This window comes from Spermophilus citellus (assembly GCF_964194105.1).
Source record: "Spermophilus citellus genome assembly, chromosome: 5".
In the NCBI taxonomy this organism is placed as follows: domain Eukaryota; kingdom Metazoa; phylum Chordata; class Mammalia; order Rodentia; family Sciuridae; genus Spermophilus; species Spermophilus citellus.
This window is the reverse complement of record NC_138186.1, coordinates 107,685,302-107,704,534: the sequence shown is the minus strand read 5'-3', so window position 1 is coordinate 107,704,534 and position 19,233 is coordinate 107,685,302. Positions and strand designations below refer to the sequence as shown.

The 19,233-nt window shown below is 34.3% G+C and overlaps 1 protein-coding gene and 1 long non-coding RNA gene across 3 annotated transcripts in view; one reads left to right on the top strand and one right to left on the bottom strand.

The window, feature by feature from the left end:
* Window positions 1-19,233, bottom strand: part of LOC308648711 — a 627,872-nt gene that overhangs the window by 23,133 nt on the left and 585,506 nt on the right. The window lies entirely within an intron of this gene.
* On the top strand, window positions 21-18,221 carry COQ3 (coenzyme Q3, methyltransferase). Of its 2 annotated transcripts, none has more exons than XM_081293680.1 (7): window positions 21-1,840; window positions 6,443-6,560; window positions 8,724-8,876; window positions 11,603-11,702; window positions 13,127-13,369; window positions 16,366-16,525; window positions 17,923-18,221. In XM_081293680.1, exons 1-7 carry the CDS (start codon window positions 1,591-1,593, stop codon window positions 18,105-18,107), a joined length of 1,209 nt encoding a protein of 402 aa, XP_081149806.1. In that variant the 5' UTR covers window positions 21-1,590; the 3' UTR covers window positions 18,108-18,221. The 2 variants fall into 2 exon arrangements, with proteins under 2 accessions (XP_081149806.1, XP_081149807.1); XM_081293681.1 differs by lacking the exon at window positions 21-1,840 and adding an exon at window positions 5,488-5,907.

Genomic DNA, 19,233 nt, shown 5'->3' with positions numbered 1-19,233 from the left:
GAGTGGATGTAGGAATATATCATTTCAAAAGTATAAAACTTTGTTAACCATTAAGGAAGCACTTTTCCCTTAAAAGTTTATTACAATAAAATTATAAAGCCAAATTATGAAATATTGGATAGGTATTAGAATTTTCTAGCGAAATAGGAAAATAAACTAGTAAACTCTAGTTTACAACAGGTTTATGGGTGAGACTGTAGAGATACTTGGAAAATAATCCCCATCACTGACCATACACTGCATTACAGCCAACACAACTTTGTTTCCAACACAGCTGAGGTTTAGGATCATTGGAAAAACCTTTTGTTGATGTTTGTAGAGAAAAGTACCATGACCCTCTTTCATATCTGGGCCAAACTAGTTCTGATGATTCAAAAAGCCATTGTTTCCTGTCAGTATTCAGGCAAATCATTGATCGCCTTTGTTGAACTGAGAAGGCTTTGAAACCCGTGTGGTATGGTGCAAATAAAACCATTAGAACTTTAAATCCATATTTGCACTTTGGTTTTCCCTTGAATCTGTCACATCAACAAATATGTATAATACATGCTAAATTTTCTTTTGTGCAGAGTTTTCTGCCTTCATTTGGAGGTATGGTCATGTATCTAAGAAGAGAGGAAATCTGAAGAAGACATAGCAGCTGAAAAGCCTGCAACCACTGTCAAAGAGGAGGTCAATATTTTAGCTCAGAAGCCATAGGTGGAAAGACTGTTCCTGAGTAACAAACTTTACTTGTTCAAAGAACCTTTACTTATTTGGATCTGCCTGATAGAATAAAATTTTTACCTTCAACATTGAAAATTTATCAACATCACCTAAGGAAAGGCCTTTTATATATTCAAAAGTAAAATGTGGGCTGGGGTTGTTGCTCGGTGGCAGAGCGCTTTCCTAGCATGTGTGAGGCACTAGATTCGGCCCTTAGCACCATATTAAAAATAAATAAATAAATAAAAATAAGGGCATTCTGTTCATCTACAGCTACAAAAAAAATTACAAAAAACAAAAACGTCACCACTATTCGTAGCTCCACATGGAAGTTTACCAAGGCTGAATGTCTTCGGATACATAATCCTGTCCAGGAGATTATGTCATTTGCAGAAATTTAAAAGTTTGGGCTCTTGAGCTGGACATGGTGACACACCTGTAATCCTAGCTATATTGGAGGCTGAGACGGGAGCGTGGTAAGTTCTAGGCCAGCGTGGGCAGTTTAGCAAGATCCTGTCGACTCAGTGGTAAAACTGCTGGGTTCAAGCCCCAGTACAAAACACAACATAAATTAAGACTCTTGGCCCTCTGATATTCGAATGCCTTTGAAAGGGAAACTGTTACACGTAAAGAATAAGTATTTCCATACTTTTCGTGATTTGAATCATTAGGGTCGGTGTCTTACATGGAGACAAATGTCCTTGGGGAGACATTTGTTAGAACTACAAGGGAATGAAAGCACAAAGTAGTGGCATGATTTTATACTTAACTATGACTATGAGGTTTTCGGGTGGTCATACAGGAATAGTCAGAGGTTATACAGGAGACGACCGTTTATATTATTGGAAGCATTTTATAGTTTCATTTGCATTCACAATTTGCTAGATGTTCAAGAGAACTTGCAACACGTTCATGATAAAAATAATCATAGAAGTCGGCAGTAGATGGCGCGAGTGGGTCTCGGAACCTTTCTGTTGGGGATCTTCGGAGAGAGGAACCGGAAAAGAAGTGGGACCCTTTGCCACTATGTGGGGAGGCTGGAAGCTGAACTTCTTTGGGGGTCGCTTTTTAAGAGTGCTTGGGTCTGGGTGCCGGGGCACACAGGCGGAGCGTCTTCGCCTAATTTCCTGGGCGGGTGAGTATGTGCTAAAGTCCCTCAGGCAGCCCACGGTGGGCCTGGCGGTTCTGCGCAGGCGCGGCGGGACGTTGTGGTGTCGCTGGCCTCCGCGCTGGTTCAACGCGAAATCTGCAGCTTGGCTTCTGACTTTGCCCTGCGTTCAACTCCAGGACCGTGTTATCGTGCTCATTTTTGCAGAGGCCAAGAAAAAACTAAGGGGTTAGTGGTACTGTCCGGGGAGAGGGCAGCCAGCGGGCGGCCGCAACGTATCCAACGACCTTAGTCTCATTCTGGTTAAGTTCCTGGCCCTAGGAGCCATCAACCCACTCTGTGATTACTGGAGCCTCAAGGTTGTGCTTTCTTTCTTTTGCAAGGGTCTGAAAGACACCAGTCGGTCTTCGTAGTTATTCGTAGCATTGTATCAGTGTTTTGTTTGCACATGTCTTGCCCCTTTTTCCATAATTTAAGGCAGCTGTATTACTTTTTTGATTTGTTGATTCATTCAACAGACTATTTACAATTAGGATCAAGAAAATAACTATCTGCATTTGGTGCTTGTATGTGACCATCAAATTATTGAACTCCCAGTATTAACCAAAAAGTTAAGTTCTTCGTTTACATGAAACTCATTTAACGAATACTGTATAATAGGAACTGTAATGGGCCCCCAGGAATTAAAAAATGATACGTAAGCAATCTCTTCTTTAAAAAATTAATAATAGAACCAAGATCGGGATATAATGAATTAAAAAATGGTAAATCTAATAGCCTACAAACAGAGTTGACTAGTTGGTATTCTCATACAGTGAAAAATAGTACAGTCAAATAAAAACAATATAAATCCACTTGTATTCACATGGAAAATAATTAGGATATACTTTTAAGTATGTAAGGTACAAATCAGCGTGTGTTATGAACTTGGAAATATATGTCTAATTTTGGCAGTGATTGCCTGTGGTGGAGTAGGTGCTTTTCAATCATTTTATCATATATACTTTCCCCAAAGAACATTTCAATAAACATGTCTTTTATAATCAAATTAAGAATAAAGGCATTTCCAAATTGGGAGTGGGTGAATATAGAAGGAGCATTGAATCTATATTTGGGATCAGGGAAACTTTCTGAACAGGTATTTATAGAAACTGTCTTGAAGGAATTGGATAGTTAGAAGCAGTTGGAGACACCAAAGGACAAACTTGAGAATCTAAGGTTTGTAGGAAACTGCAAAGTGTTCCTTGAACAGTGTGTGAATGGAGGGCAGGAGGTGAGACAAGAGACCTTTTAGGCCATGACAAGTTCATGAAGTCTCTTGAGGTTGTTTATCCTGAGGACAGTGGAAATTATTGAAGGAGCAATATGATCAATTAAAAAAAAAAAAAAAAAACACTCCACAGCTGAGATGGAGGCAAGTTTGGGCTCCAAACTTAAGAGCAACCCAGACAGGAATTGATTCCTGGGGAAAAAGTGTTGTCAGGGTAAAAGTCTGTTGCCTGTTTTGTTAACTCACAGTGTGGAGTCTGCTATAAATTGACTTTCAAGTTAATTAAGTGAAGTTATCCCCATTCATTTAAAATCTCAAATACAAGGATTCACATTAGGAAAGGAATTGGTTATATTCTGTTTATTAATACATACTCAGTTGTAATAAGGTGATTTTTAAAGCTCTTGAGAATTCTAGCAATACTGATGAGTAATAGATTCATTTTCCAGAAATAGAGATAAGAGGAAGGTCAAGGAGTATCAGAGGGCAGGTACTATTAAAATCTGTGAGGCACAATTTTATAAAAATACCTTATATTTCCTCATCTATGCATCATAGTTAATATAATTATTTAATATATTTCATTTACCTACCCAAAGTCATAAAGAGGGTGGTATTTTGTTTTTGTTTTGTTTTGTGGTACTGGGGTACTGTGATTCTCTTGCCTAAGCCTCCTAAGTCACTAACATTACATTTGTGTAGTACTATGCCTGGCTAAAGGTAACTATCTTAAAGGTAGACCAGAGAGAGTTGGTGAAAGAGGGAATAACATGAGCAAAAGCCTAAAAGTACAACTGTTCCTGTCCCCCCTTTCTTTAGAACACTGTAGTGGATTTGGACTATGCTATGAATGGCCTAAAAAAACAAGTCTTTACCCTTTGACCCCCTTCTGGGGTTTGAGTACACATTTTATAGTCCAAAACCATATTAATCATAACTGGCTGTTGCAGTGATTCAAAACCATAAAACAAACGTCATGAGATCTAAAATCATAAGCACAAGTGGGAGTGGGTAAAAATATCCCTAGTTGAGTACAAGTTAAAGAATGGTTACTAACATCTAGACAATCAATCTCTGATAGGGTACACTGTCCAAAAAAAATGGGAACCAAAGAGAGAACAATTTTACATTGTAAAAGAATTGCCATTTTGTGGGGCTGGGGCTGTGGGTCAGTGGTAGAGTGTTTGCCTAGCACATGTGGGGCGCTGGGTTCGATCCTCAGGACCACATAAAAATGAATAAATAAAATAAAGGTATTGTGTCCAACTACAACTAAAAAAATATTTAAAAAAAATAGAATGGCCATTTTGTGTTGCCAAACATGCTATGCTAAGCAACTATTGATGGATTCAGAGGCTAGGCTTTCCCATAGAAGAAGCAGCTTTTACATGATGTGGAGTCACAGGGTAAGACGGAGTCTTGTTTGGTCATTGTCCATATAGCCTGGCCCATAACATTAGGAAACTTTTTTTTTTTTTTTTAAGATTTCTTGGGATTTACTATATAGACAGTAGGAACAGTTTAATTTCTGAGAAATGTCTCTGAGAAATGTCTCTCTTGTATTTTAGGAAGATGTTGTGTAGAATTGGTCTTTATTTCTTCTTCAAGTGTTTAGTGGAATTTTCCAGTGAAGCCAGCTTAGCCTGGAAATTTATATTTGGAAGCATTTTAACTATGAATTCAATTTCTTTGGTGTTCATATGACTTTTCATGTTCTCTCTTTCATCTGACATCAGTTTTGGTTGTTTTTGGTTGTTTCATGGAATTAGTCCATTTTGTCTAATTGTGGAATTTCTGTAGTTTGTAGTACATCATCATCCTTGAAATGTCTGCCAGGTCTGTAGTGATAGACCCTCTTTAATTCCTTTAATTCATTCTTGCTAGAGGTTTATCAATTTTATTGATTCTTGCAGTGTGTTAACTTTAGGTTTGATTTATTGCCTCTCTGTTTTTGTTTTGTTTTCAAAGTCATTGATTTCTACTTTTATTATTTCCTCCTTTCTGTTTACTTTGTGTTTATTTTGCTCTGTTTTTCATAATTTTAACTATAAAACTTGATTGTTGAATTTAGAACAACATTTTAATATGAATATTTTAGTTCTATAAGTTTCCCAAGTACTGCTTTAAAAACATTTACAGAATTTTATATATGATATATTGATTTTCATTTGGTTCATTGTTTTTTGATTTTCCTGAGATTTTGTCTTTAACTTATGCATTTGTTAAATTTCAGGTGTTTTGCTCTTTTTCATGTTATCTTTCTGTTACACATTTTGAGTTTGATTCTTTTATAGTCAAAAACATACTTTGTATGATTTCAAATCTCTTAAAGTTGTTAAGATTTGTTTTATGTTCCAGGATATGGTCTATATTTATAAATGCTTTATGCATGCTTGAAAAAATGTATACTGTTTTGTAGTTTGGGTGTTTCATAAATTTCAATTATATTTTATTTGTTGATGATATTATTTAATTCTTCTGTATCCTTGCTTATTTTCTGTCTAGTGGTTCTACCAATTACTAAAGGATGGATGTTGAAATCTTCCAGTGTAGTTATGGATTTGTTTATTTCTCCTTTCAATGCTGTCAATTTTGGCTTTATTTGTTTTGAAATTCCATTATTTTGTACATATACATTGTATTATCTTCTTGGTTTCTTGGTGGACTGTTCCTGTTATCATGATATAATATCACTCTTTGTCTCTGTTAATAGTCTTTGTTATAAGTCTTTTTTGCCTAAATGTTTACTGAACACCTAAATGTTCTGCAGCCGAGTAATGATTCATAAAACAAGTCCCTATGTGAATTTGAACGTATAGATTGGGTGAGTGTTTATTTTAGCTACACATACAAACACACAAACACACACACTTTTTCCCCTGTGTAAACAGTGTTGAGCATGTGTAAAAATTCATTTAATGTCACTAACATGGAATTGACAGAATTTGAACTAGTTTTGACAAATCACCTCAGAATTAATATTATCCTGTTTTAAAAGGTGACATTTTATATGAGAACATCATTTTTTGTCATTTTGTGCAACATAATGTGACTACAAAAGCTAATGACGTGAGAAGCTTTTACATATGCATTACTTATTTTTGCTAATTATAATTTCAGAAATATCTGGGTAGAATTAGATGGCAGAGAATAAGACCTTTATTTTGTTATGTTTTGTTTGTTTGTTTTGAGTAGAATCTAAAATTGAGTAAAAACTCCTTTGTAATTGAAAAAAACAGTTGTAATGTAACATAAAATTACCATATAAAATGGAATTTCTTCAGTTACATGTATATCAGGGATTCTTACTGTGCAATGCTTTTCTCTAGACATTTAACTTTTTTCCCCACTTTATTCAGAGAATCAGCCCACTTGGACTGTACAAATTAAACCATGGATTTTCAATGAATACAAAACCATGTGGTTCAAATCCTGTAGGATGACCTTTTCCTGTTTGAATAGAATAAAAAATTACAGGTGAGTTTATTTATTACTCTGGAAAATATTTACATAATTATATGTTAAAGTAATTTAGTACTGATTCTTTTTAATAAACTTGTTTAGTTTGCAATTGTTCATATATTTTGATTATAGTAGCTTTTGTTATTTAAATATTCTTAACTAATTTATATTTTAACAACTTTTAGATTTGAAAAATTTCAAGTTTATAGAAAAGTTAAAATATATAGCCCACACATATCTTTCATCCAGATTCAGAGATAGCTTTCATATTTACTAGAATACTGTATTACTTGAAAAAAATGCAGGGCTTAAAATCAGAAACAAATATGACAAGGTGGATAAGTATACATTTTAGGTAGTAAGAATGAGTCAAAGTATGACTTTCTGTATTTATATTTTATAAACCAGTTTCTAACCTTGTAAAAAATAATTGCTTCAGATGAACTCTGATTTCTAAGTGCATTGTCCTATTTCTTTTAAAAGAGATCTTTTGAGATTGGGTGTCTGTGAAGCCATTCTTATTCAACTGAACTCACTGTTATCTGTTGTTAATTAGTTCTTGATTACTAAGACTATGCATTCAATATGGAAAAGGAAATCAATATTCCTAAGATAATATTAAAGAAAAGTGGCATTTGAATCTTTAAAAAAAGAAGAAGAAGAAGAATGAATGAATGAATCTAGAATGTATTCTCTATATGTAGCTAAGAAAAGCAGTACAAATTGAAGGGTATTACCTTTCTAACTTAGCAACACAAGCAGAACTTTGGAGTACTTTTCTGTACTCTACTGTGACTTCGAACTCAGTGTAGTATCTGTCTAATTTCTGTTTAGTCCCTGTTTGATCTTATGTGATTAAAAATGTTAGGTGAATGATATACTTTTCTAGGCCTTTTCCTTCGATTATTTGACAAATGTCTTCTGAGCATCAACTATGTTCTAGGAATTGTAGTAGTCACTAAAAATATAATGGTAAGCGAGACAGTTCATGCTGGCCTTTCATAGTGCTTATGGTCTAGTGGGGAGACAGGCATGACCAAATAATTATACAACCACAGGAGGAAGTGATATAGGAGATAAAATAAGGATACTTGACCCAATTTTGAGGATTAAGGAAGACTTCATAGATGACATTTCATTTAAACTAAGAGCTGATGAGGGGCTGGGGTTGTAGCTCCGTGGTAGAGTGCTCACCTAGCATGTGCGAGGCCCTGGGTTTGATCCTTAGCACCACATAAAAATAAATAAATAAAATAAAGGTATTATGTCCAACTATACCTAACAAATAAATATTTAAAAAAAAAGAGAGAGCTGATGAATGAGGAGGAAAACAGGATGTGGGAAGAAAATTCTAGGCAGAGGGAACAATATATGCAAAGTGCCTGATGAAAGAGCAAACATAACCAGTTCAAAGAACTGAAAAAAGGCCTGTGTGACTAGAGAGGATGAAGAGAATTACAGGAGGTGAATTTGGAGAGGGAGCAAACGGGTGATCAAAAATTTTGAGCATTATAAACCATGCTAAGGATTTTAATCTTTTGCCTAATGATACTGGGAAGCCATAGAAACATTTTACGTGAAAAAATACCATAATCAGATTAATATTTTGGAGTAATTAATCTGTATGCATCATGGAGAACAGATGGTAAGGGGATGAGGTAGGGTGTAGCCAGACTGATTAAAGGGCTGGGACAGTAGTTCAGAGATGATGGGAGCTTGGACTTGATGATAGCATTAGAAATGGAGTAATAAGGTGGAGGCACCTGGGTTCAAATCCTGGGTTCACCTCTTACTTAATCTTTCTGAGCCTTTCTTTACTAATCTGTAAAATGGGAATAATCATAGTACCTTCCTTGTAGAGTTGTCTGAAGAAGTGAGATGACATGTACTTGGCATTTAGTAAAGGTTCTATAAATGTAGCTTTTTATTAGATGTGACCCAGAAGGCCAAGTTTTATAAAGTTCCATTTTTAGTTGTAATTTACTTTGAAAGCAAAAGTGAATATATATATGAATAGTGCAATTATAACAAAACTTGATTTTAAAGCATCAAAATTGAGCAATCTTTGTATTTACAATGTAACAAATTATAAATAAAATATCTTTCTACACAGTTTATCCCATATTACATTTTTGAAAAATAGCACTATTTGCCTGGCTCTTTGTTTTCACCTCTTAGGTCCCCTTGGAAAAGACTGTATAGTACTTCACAGTCCACAGTTGACAGCAGTGAGGTAAAAACCTTCCGGGCCCTGGCTCACAAGTGGTGGGATGAACAAGGAGTATATGCTCCTCTTCATTCTATGAACGACCTGAGGGTGCCATTTATTAGGTAACAGAAACTCCACATCTTTAAAAATGCAACTCGTTTTAAGATTCATTTGTTTTAGATTCATTTTTCTCTTGGTTTATACTTACGTTCAAAATTCTAAATTTTAAATCAGGGACATTCTCTTTAGTGTCCACCATGTGAAATCATTAATTTTTTATCATTAACATATTATTATATTAACATTATCTAAGATCTAGGAAGCTTCCATAACTCAATTTGGAGCATATTTGGACATATGAGTTAATTAGAATTAGTTCTTATAAAAGGGAGTTCAGATCCTAGGTCATCAAGGCCATTTTATAGCTACTGACCTGCTGTGGCCTTCAGTTCATGAATGTGCTTCAGTCCATATTTGCTGTGGGAGATAAAGCAAGGCCAGAGACCATCAGGGATTGCATTTAAGAAATAGTTTATTTGATCTTTCCACTTATTTGTTCATTAAACACTTTTGAACAACTCATAAGGGTAAGACCCTGAAATTGTCATATAATATCACACTCAGATTCTAAAGGAACTCTCTGATTAGTTTTTGCTTGTTCATCCAGAATCAGTGCAGAAAAAAGGGAAATATTATCACTGAATTTGTGGATCACTGAACTAAGGTAGAAAATAACAGAATTGTTGATGACTGGTTCTCAAAATGCAGGCCCTAGACCAGCAAGCATCAGTCTCACCCAGGAACTCATTAGAAATGCATATTCTCAGGTCTCATCCTGGACCTGCTGTTCTAGCATATTAGCAGTCTATATATCAGCAAACCTTCCAAGTGATTCTGATGCATACAAAGTTTGAGATGTCTATTCAAAGTATTGTGACGTCTTTATTTAGACATCAAATAAAACAAATCACCTAGAGCAGTGCAAGATATGGTTACAAGTTTAGATTTTATTTTCAGCACAACTAAAAGCCATCAGAAGAGAGTGATGTGACACAAATTTTGATACAGAGGAGTCATTTCGACTGTTGAAAAATGGATTGGACTTCATTTGAATTGAGTACTTTATGTGTATTATAATATCTCAAAGTAATATTATACATTATACATGTCATTCTAAGAATTATACATGTCATTCTAAGAATTATACCTGTCATTCTAAGAATTCAATTAATTTTATTAGCAATATAGGATAGCCAAAGATCTTTATTATATGTAATATATATTTTAATATAAATATAATTACAATTCATATGCAGTCTGACTTAAAAGTTCACTTTACATTACCATTAGGTATATATCTACCATGTGTATATGCACATATACATGTGTTTGTGTGTGTGGTAAAGGATTACTATGATCATCTTAAAAATAAGTTTGCTTTATTAGATATCATCCTACTTGTTCATACATGAGAATACAACTAATTTAGAAGATTAAAAGAGAATTGAAGCCAGTCATGTGGTACATACCTATAATCCCAGTGGCTCAGGAGGTTGATACTAGAGGATAGCAAGTTAAAAGCCAGAATCATCAACTTAGCGAGGCCCTGAACAAATTTAGTGGACCCTATCTCAAAAATAAAATGGACTGCAGATGTCGCTCAGTAGTTAAGTACCCCTGGTTTCAATCCTTGGTACCACCCTCCCCCGCCACACACACAAAAAAGGGCTCGGCTTGTAACTCAATGGTAGAGTACCTGTGTAGCAGCACGTGGAGGCACTAGGGTCGATCTTCAGTCCCATATAAAAATAAATAAAATAAAGGTATTGTGTCCATCTATGACTAAAAAAAAAAAAAGAATTAGGAAGGGAATATGGACAGCTTTTGTAAATATAGATCTCTTCCCCTTTTTTAAAAATATTTTTAACTGTTGATGAACCTTAATTTTATTCATTTATTTATATGTGGTACTAAGAATTGAACTCAGTGCCTTACACAAGCTAGGCAAGCACTCTGCCACTGAGCCACAATTCCAGCCCTCTTATCTTCTCCTTTAAGTCCTATAAAAATAACCTAAATTGCTGACCTAAAGTGGTCTAGCAAGTACTGATGATATAGCCAATTGACATATTTGTATCCCATCCTGTTGCTACAGTTTGATTCAATAAATATTTGAATAAAATTCCTATGAAATAACCTATTTGCTGATAAAGGTCTAACAAGTACTGATGATGTAGTAGTTACCTTGCATTTGTATCTGTTCTGTTGAGTCAGTTTAATTAAAGTATTTTAATAAAATTAGGTTAATCAAAGCAATCTAGATTATTTTTCTTTAGATTATCACTGAAGCAATAACTAAGTCATAATTACTACTAGATTCTGTTTTAGAGCTTTGCTCTAAACTTTCTACTTTTGATTATTGAAAATGTTTTATAAATTTTTTTTCTTTCCACTTTTTAATTGGTACATTATAGTTGTATATATGGTGGGAAATGTGGTTACATATTTGTACATGCGCATAATATAACCATATAATTTGGTCAGTATCACTTCCCAGCACTTCCCCCCTCCCTCCCCTCCTCCCACCCTCCAGACCCTTTCATCTACTGATTTCACTTGGATTTTCGTAAGATCCCTGCCCCACTTCACCTTTCTTTTCCTTTTTTCTCTCTAGAATATTTTGTAAATTAAAAGTCATCTAATGTTGAAAATAAAAGATCTATTTATCCAAAGTTAATAACCTATTAAAAATGGGAATTAACATTTCCTTGAAAACTGTATGCTTTTAAGACTTTTTGTTGTCGAATTGATCATTTATTTTTATATATTTTGAATTTTTTTTAAAAAGAGACAATCTTTTGAAAACAGTTGCTAATCACCAGCTAGGAAAACCTTTGTCTGGGATGAAGATTCTTGATGTTGGCTGTGGTGGTGGATTATTAGCTGAAGTAAGTGACTTACTTTTCTGCCATTTTTAGCTGAGAAAAAAATTGAGAAGTGGGCTTGTTGCATCATTTATCCTTTTTACGAATAGTCTTATTAATTTTTTAAATGCTTGTTTAATATTTTCATGATTATAAAAGTAATTCATGCCTTTTGAAATTTTTTAAAAACTAAAACTCTTAGAAAATTATACTGAACTTTTTGTTGTTAGTGGTGGTAGTGGTAGTTTTTAATAAAAAATGGGGCATAGGTAATTCAAATACCTTTGTGTGATCTCTTCTGTCCTAAGAAATTAGATAGTTTCTATTGATTTAAATGCAATGATAGGTTGTCCTTTTGTACTTGTTTTAATAACAAAGCTATCATTTACCTACTTGTAGGATTCTTTCTTTCTTAGAGTACTTCAAAGAGTTGTCATCCTTCCTGTGAAGAATATATGCTTTAGTTTATAGTAAATTTAAGCCTTGCAGCTATATTGTATTCTGTCAACATGGGGACTTTTTGTTATTTGATCTTTGAAATATTTTAAACAACAGTAGGGGATATAAAAGTCTTAAGATTCAATGGAATGTGATAGTGTTGAGGTCCATAACTCAACCAAGTTTATTGTGTGACTAACAGTCCTTGATATGCAATTAAGTTCCTACATGCACAGAAAACCTGCTCCCACCTGGAAGTGGGCTAGTTTCTTTTGACATCAATTATAAAAGTTCAGAAAGCCTAAAATATGTGAATTAAGGATATGTGGTGTACAAATTATAAATGAATAAGATTTTACTGTGTGTTCTGCCATGTGTTCAGTGTATTGTTGCAGAAATTATGTCTCTAAAGTTAAGATGATGGGACATACTTTTAGCTTATTGACTAACCTTGTTTAATAGAAACACTGTATAAGTTTTGATTAAAATTAAGACCGTATTTAAATATTTGGGAATGTCATGGGAAGTATCCAGATGTAAAAGATGAACAAATAATTAGCTATGAATTATTTCTAGGGCTTGGGATGTAGCTTAGTGGTAGAGGGGTGTTTATGTGCATAAGACCCTGGGTTTGACCCCTAATACCACATATTCATACATACAAAATCAAATCTGGTCAGTCACAGGAAAAAACTATAAAGAAGAAATTGGTTACTAGAAATAATAGCTGTTTTTACCATGGCGTGTTACATTTATTGCATTTCAGATATTTAACACTGTCCTACATTTATGTAAATGTACATTTTGATTGTTGTTCTCACTTTTAAGCTTTTTATTATGGAAAATTTCAACTGTACACGAACTAAAGAAAATAGTATATGAACCCATACACAAAAATGATCTTCAGTAATTATCACTTTGTGGTTAATCTCAATTCATTTTTGGTAAGCTTTTTATTGCTAACATGTGTTCTTTTTTTCTTCCTGAGAGTAACTTTTTTATGCCATTAGCCTCTAGGGCGATTAGGTGCTTCAGTTGTTGGAATAGATCCTGTGGATGAAAATATTAAAACAGCACAGCACCATAAATCATTTGATCCAGTCCTGGATAAGAGGATAGAGTACAGAGTATGTTCTCTGGAGGAAATTGTGGAAGAGAAGGCAGAAACTTTTGATGCTGTTATAGCTTCTGAAGTTATAGAACATGTGAATGATCTAGAAACATTTATACAGTGCTGCTGTCGAGTGTTAAAGGTAAGACTTTCTCTTGTGAGTGCATGTGTATATCCATAACATTAATATGTTCGATAATACTTTATCAGTCTAGCAGATAAACTATAAGAGAGAAGAAACCAAGAATCCAGGATTAGGGGATAGCCTCTGTGCTGGTAATTACTTCTGCCCCTCAGATTGCCCTCAATATGGGGTTTTCTAGTGTTCTATTAGTATATTGATGTCAGGGATCTTGAAAAATATTGGTGCTAAACACTGGAAAAATAACAAACACATTTATAGTGGTATTTTTCTATTGATCTAGATTATAGTCTGGATTAAATACTTAATAGCTATCATATGATAATTTACCAAGAAATTGATTTGGATTAATACTTACAAATCAACAAAAACAATGATTAGCATAAATTTACTTAAATAGCATTGTTAAGTAAATCTGTGTTTTCAGTTTATGAAAGGATCACTTTATACATATTATCTTGCTTGATCTTATCTACAGCCAGATGAGGAAGGAAAGATGGGAGTTATCATCTTTGACTTTTGAGGACTGGGAACTGGTGAGATGTCAAAGCTGTTAGGTGGGGTTTAAGGCTAGATCTTTTGATTCCAAATCTGGTTCTTCTCATTATTTATTATGCTTTTATAATTTTCCACAAATTTAGTCCTCCAAATGTGGTTCCAATTTTATACACACACACACACATATATACACATATATATGTGTGTGTGTTTAAAATAATTTATTTAATTTTTTAAAAGATAATTTTGGGGGCAGGTATTGGGGATTAAACCCAGGAGTACTAGTTGCTTCCACTGAGCAGCATCCCCAGCCCTTTTTATTTTTCATTTTGAAACAGAGTTTCTTTAAATTACTGAGAGCCTCACTAAGTGGCTTAGGCTGGCCTTGAACTTACTCCTTCCTTAGCCTCCCTAGTTGCTGGAATTACAAGCCTGTACCACTATGCTCAGCTTAATATCTTTAATGTGCCATTATTATTAAGGTTTTGACTGTACTGTTTACATATTTAAGATGTAACACCTTAAGGCCAAAAGCTAAAGGAATAAAATACTTATCCCATGTCCAAGTAGAGCTTTTTTTAAAAAAAAAATTTTTTTTAAGTAAGTTTAGGGGGCTGGGGATGTGGCTCAAGCGGTAGCGCGCTCGCCTGGCATGCGTGCTGCCCGGGTTCGATCCTCAGCACCACATACCAACAAAGATGTTGTGTCCGCTGAGAACTAAAAAATAAATATTAAAAATTCTCTCTCCCTCTCTCCTCTCTCACTCTCTCTTAAAAAAAAAACTTTAAAGTAAGTTTAGATTTATAGAAGAATTGCGAAGAGAATACAGAGTTCTCTTCACTTTACATTAAAGACTCACATCATAAGGGTGAGAACTAGGATTAGTCAAATGAAGGGCCAAGGGCATAAAATTGAAGGAGGCAGCTATTAGGTGCCAGCCCTGCACTGCACTGCACCCTGGAAGGGACTGCCTGTTTCAGTTCTGTGCCCTAGAGCCTCACTTGCCTTGCCATAGTTCTGTACCTGCACATAACCCCTGGCACATACATAAGCATGAACATTTGCATTATGCTTATTAACTGCACAATAGAGCTTGTTAAATTTCATTAGTTGTTCCACTAATGTCATTTTTCTGTTATGGATCCTATTAAGGTTCTTGCATTGCATTTAGTTGCCATGTTTCCTAACTCTTCTTCAATCTGTCAGTTTCTTGGTGTTTTCTCTTACATGGAATTTTATGAGGCTTATCCCCTATTTTTCAATTAAAACACCTTAATTTTTAAAAAGTTTAAAATTCTCTTTTGGTGGTACTGAGGATTAAATCTAGGGGCATGCTCTGCTACTGAGCTACCCCCTCCACCCGCCCTAAGTCCATATATGATTCTTTTTTTTTAAAAGCTGGGGACTTAACTAAGGGATGTTTTGCCACTGAGGCACATTCCAGTTCTTTTTATTTTTTATTTTGAGACAGGGTATCCCTAAATTGCTGAGGCTGTCTTCCAACTTGCGATCTTCCTGTCTCAGTTGCTGGGATTACGGGTGTGCACTATTGCACCCAGCATGATTCTTAAGATGCTAAAGTTTTACAGAGAAAAGTTAACGTGACAATATAGTATGAGGTATTCCAGTGTTTAAAAGCACACACTGATATTTCAGGGTCTTCTCCTTTTTATTTTTGGTTTGGGGTGGTATTTGAGATATATTATCTCTTCCCTGCCCACCCCCGGTCCCATATATACAGAAAGATTATTTTGAAAGGAATCTTTGGCATCTTATCCTCATCACACTAATAAGAAAGCATAAAAGAGGGAGAGAACATTAATGTCCTTGCTGTTTGTGATACTAAACATAGAAACACCATAAATGTAGTTAAAAAAAGGGGAGACATAAATAACCCCTAATTGCTTTGTATTCATCTAAGTGCTTATCTTGATCTGTTCATAATCTTTGTACAAATGAAATCAATGCCAAAACAAACCAAAAAAAAAAAACATTCAAACTTTAATATTTGAATGTTCAAACCTTACCATTTGAATGTTTTGAACTGAAAACACTTACTGGCAATGTACCCATGCATAAGATGTGTAGCTTTGTGCTATACCAAAAAACTTAGACTGGCACCCAAAAGGAAGCAGTGGTGACATGTTAGAATGTAAATGTGAACTTGTAACGAAGAAGAACATCTTATTTCTGTATTTTATTTTAAAGTATTTGATGTGTACAAAAGAATATATGTAAAATAATGTCAGTAATGTATGATTTTTAAGAGTTATAAACCCTATTGTATAGATTCGGTGAATCTGAGTGGATTGCCTCAAGTAGTAGATTTCCCAGTAGAAAAAATAGTATTTTGGTAAATTATATTTTATTTATACTCATGTATCTTAACTGCACTTAAATTCTTGAAGGAAGGAAAAGCTTTTACCTAACTGATACTCCTAACCTTTTGCATTTTACTTCAGTACAATTTTCTCCTTACATAATTTTGCTTCTTTTAGCCTGGCGGTTCTTTGTTCATTACTACAATCAACAAAACACAACTGTCCTATGCTTTGGGAATTGTTTTTTCAGAGCAGGTTGCAGGTATTGTACCAAAGGGTACTCATATGTGGGAGAAGTTTGTTTCACCTGAAATGCTAGAAAGTATTCTGGAATCAAGTAAGTATTAATTTTTTTCCAATTTTCACAGCCTAACTGAAACTTTAAAATGTACTTATAATTATTAATCACATAATCTAGCATTTAATTAAACAGGTTATTATTTTTTGGATGTTGGTTTTATCTCAACTATGTCATCAACTTTTTGAAGTTAGAATTAAGTAGATACTACTTTTTTTCTCACCTGTGGCATCTAACCCAGGGCCAAGCAAATAATAGATGATTAATGATCCTTTCTGGCTATTTAGTCCTCGTTTGTTTAAGGATAAGATGTTTGTACCTCATCCTTAAGCAAATGAGGACTAAATATTACACCCCAGTTTGCCCTACCAAGCCTTGCGTTTACTGGCTAATCTTATCTATTTTTCCTGATTCTTCTACACTTAGATGTATTTTGAACTTCATGTCACTTTTAATGTTTTACATTACTTATAATCTACTTATATTATTATTTTTTTTCACCTTTTTCTGGCCTGTGTATTCCTTAAAGGCAAGATTATATCTCCTTTTTGTATTTCTTATAGTATCTTGCTCTTGCTTTACATATAGGGAACACTCAATGTGTTGAATTCCTGTTAAGTAATTCGTATTTCTCCATTCATTTATTTGACTTTTTTTTTTTTTTCCTGTACTTGGAATTGTACTCAGGGGCACTTTACCACTGAGCTATAGCCCCAGTCCTTTTTATCTTTTATTTCGAGACATCATCTCACCAAGTTGCTGAGAGTCTTGCTAAGTTTCTGAGACTGGCTTCAAACCTGTAATCCTCCTATCTCAGACTCCCAAATTGCTGGGATTATAGTCATGTGCCACCACATCTGGTTGGCATTTGGTATTGTTAAGTATTTCGATTCCTTCTTTCTCATACTTTTTATTCATAGAACATCATATCAATAAAGTTGATTTTACTTGGAATATTATCAGTCCCTAGGAATGTAGTAAGTTCTGGAGAGTTCTGTGAGTACTTTTGTTGAAAATCAAGTAGAAAAAAATATTTTGCAGAAGCTTTATGGGAATAATCTGATGAAGATATTTTCTGTAACAGCTAATATTTATTGAATACTTACCAAATTCCAACCCTCTGCTTCTTTATGCACATATCTCTTCATTTCTAACAATTCTATGGTAAATGTTCGGTATATGTGAGAAAACTGATTCAGAAAGGAAAGTGACTTGCCTGTAGTCACCATATAGTAGGTACCAGAGCTGGGATTTAAACTCAGGCAGTATACTTTAGAGAATGTTTAGTAGTCTACAGTGAACTATCATGTGTACATGGTTACAAAGTATTTTTTGCCCATTACATTAAAAATCCTTTGTTAACATGAAGAGTGAAAGGAGATTATTGGCAGTTGGAAGGTATTTATTAAACCTACATTTTTTTATATTTTTTTCAGATGGTCTGTCAGTTCAAACTGTGGCAGGAATGCTGTATAACCCCTTCTCAGGTTACTGGCATTGGAACAAAAATACCAGCCTTAACTATGCAGCTCATGCTGTGAGATCCATGGTACAAGAACACACAGTGCCTGCTGCTAATGCTGCCACCAGCCCAGGTGTGCACGAAGAGCTGAAGAAATGAATTTTTTCTGAGGACTGTAGTATTAGGGCTGAAAGTCTGATGTTTACAGATTCAAAAAAATATACAACTTATATTTTGAGAGAGAATCATAAATAAAAGAAGGTCGTTAAAAGAGCTAAATCTTTGGATAAAAGTTTTTACGTCATCTAATAGTGACTTTCAAGGGATTCTATTGATAAAAAAGTTTTATCACTTTTGTTATATAAATAGGCTATGCATGATTCATTGTATCTTCCAGAATACATCCCCCACCTTCCCACATACATACATACATACATACTTCCCACATGTATACACATACATTTATGCTATCATTTATTTTAACTTAATAATAAGGAATCTATATCATATACATTTCTTTTATTTGGTTTATTTAAAGGCTGTTTGCTCCAGACTGATGAAAACCAAATGTAGTTATCACTTATAGGAAAATAAAATGGTTTTTTTTCTTTAAATTTGACTTCATTGGAAAGCAAATGAGATGTTAAATATGAACTGGATTTGAAATCAGACATTTAAATCAAGATGTTCAGATTATGATGAACATACTTCTGTGTACAGTTCCTTAAAAGTTTTATGGTCCTTTAAAAAATAATTAGTGCATTTTAATACTCAGAAAAAAGGGTCAATATGGCATATTCCTATTTGCATATAACATAGCTTGGTCATATCTACTCCCTGCTTTTATCCTTCTTTTTTCCTCCCTTCCTCTATCCTCCCATCCACTTCCTCTTCTTTAAGAGTCTCTTTGCTACTTTCATGTCATTTTTTTCCCCTAGAATGGGGGAAAACAGATGGGGAAACATGGGGGAAAACAGATGACATTTATCATTCTGAGTTTGGCTTAATGTTATGATCTCCAGTTCCATCTATTTTCCTGAAAATGACATGATTTCATTCTTTATGGCTGAATAATACTCCACTATGTATATATACAAAGTTTTCCTTATCATTTATCTATTCATAAAAACTGCTGATTCCAGGGCTGGCGTTATGGCTCAGTGGTAGAGTACTTGCCTCAATCTGTGAGGCTCTGGGTTCTATCCTCAGCACCACATAAAAATAAAATAAAGACCTTGTGCCCACCTAAAACTAAAAATATATTTTTAAAAAACCCTGCTGATTC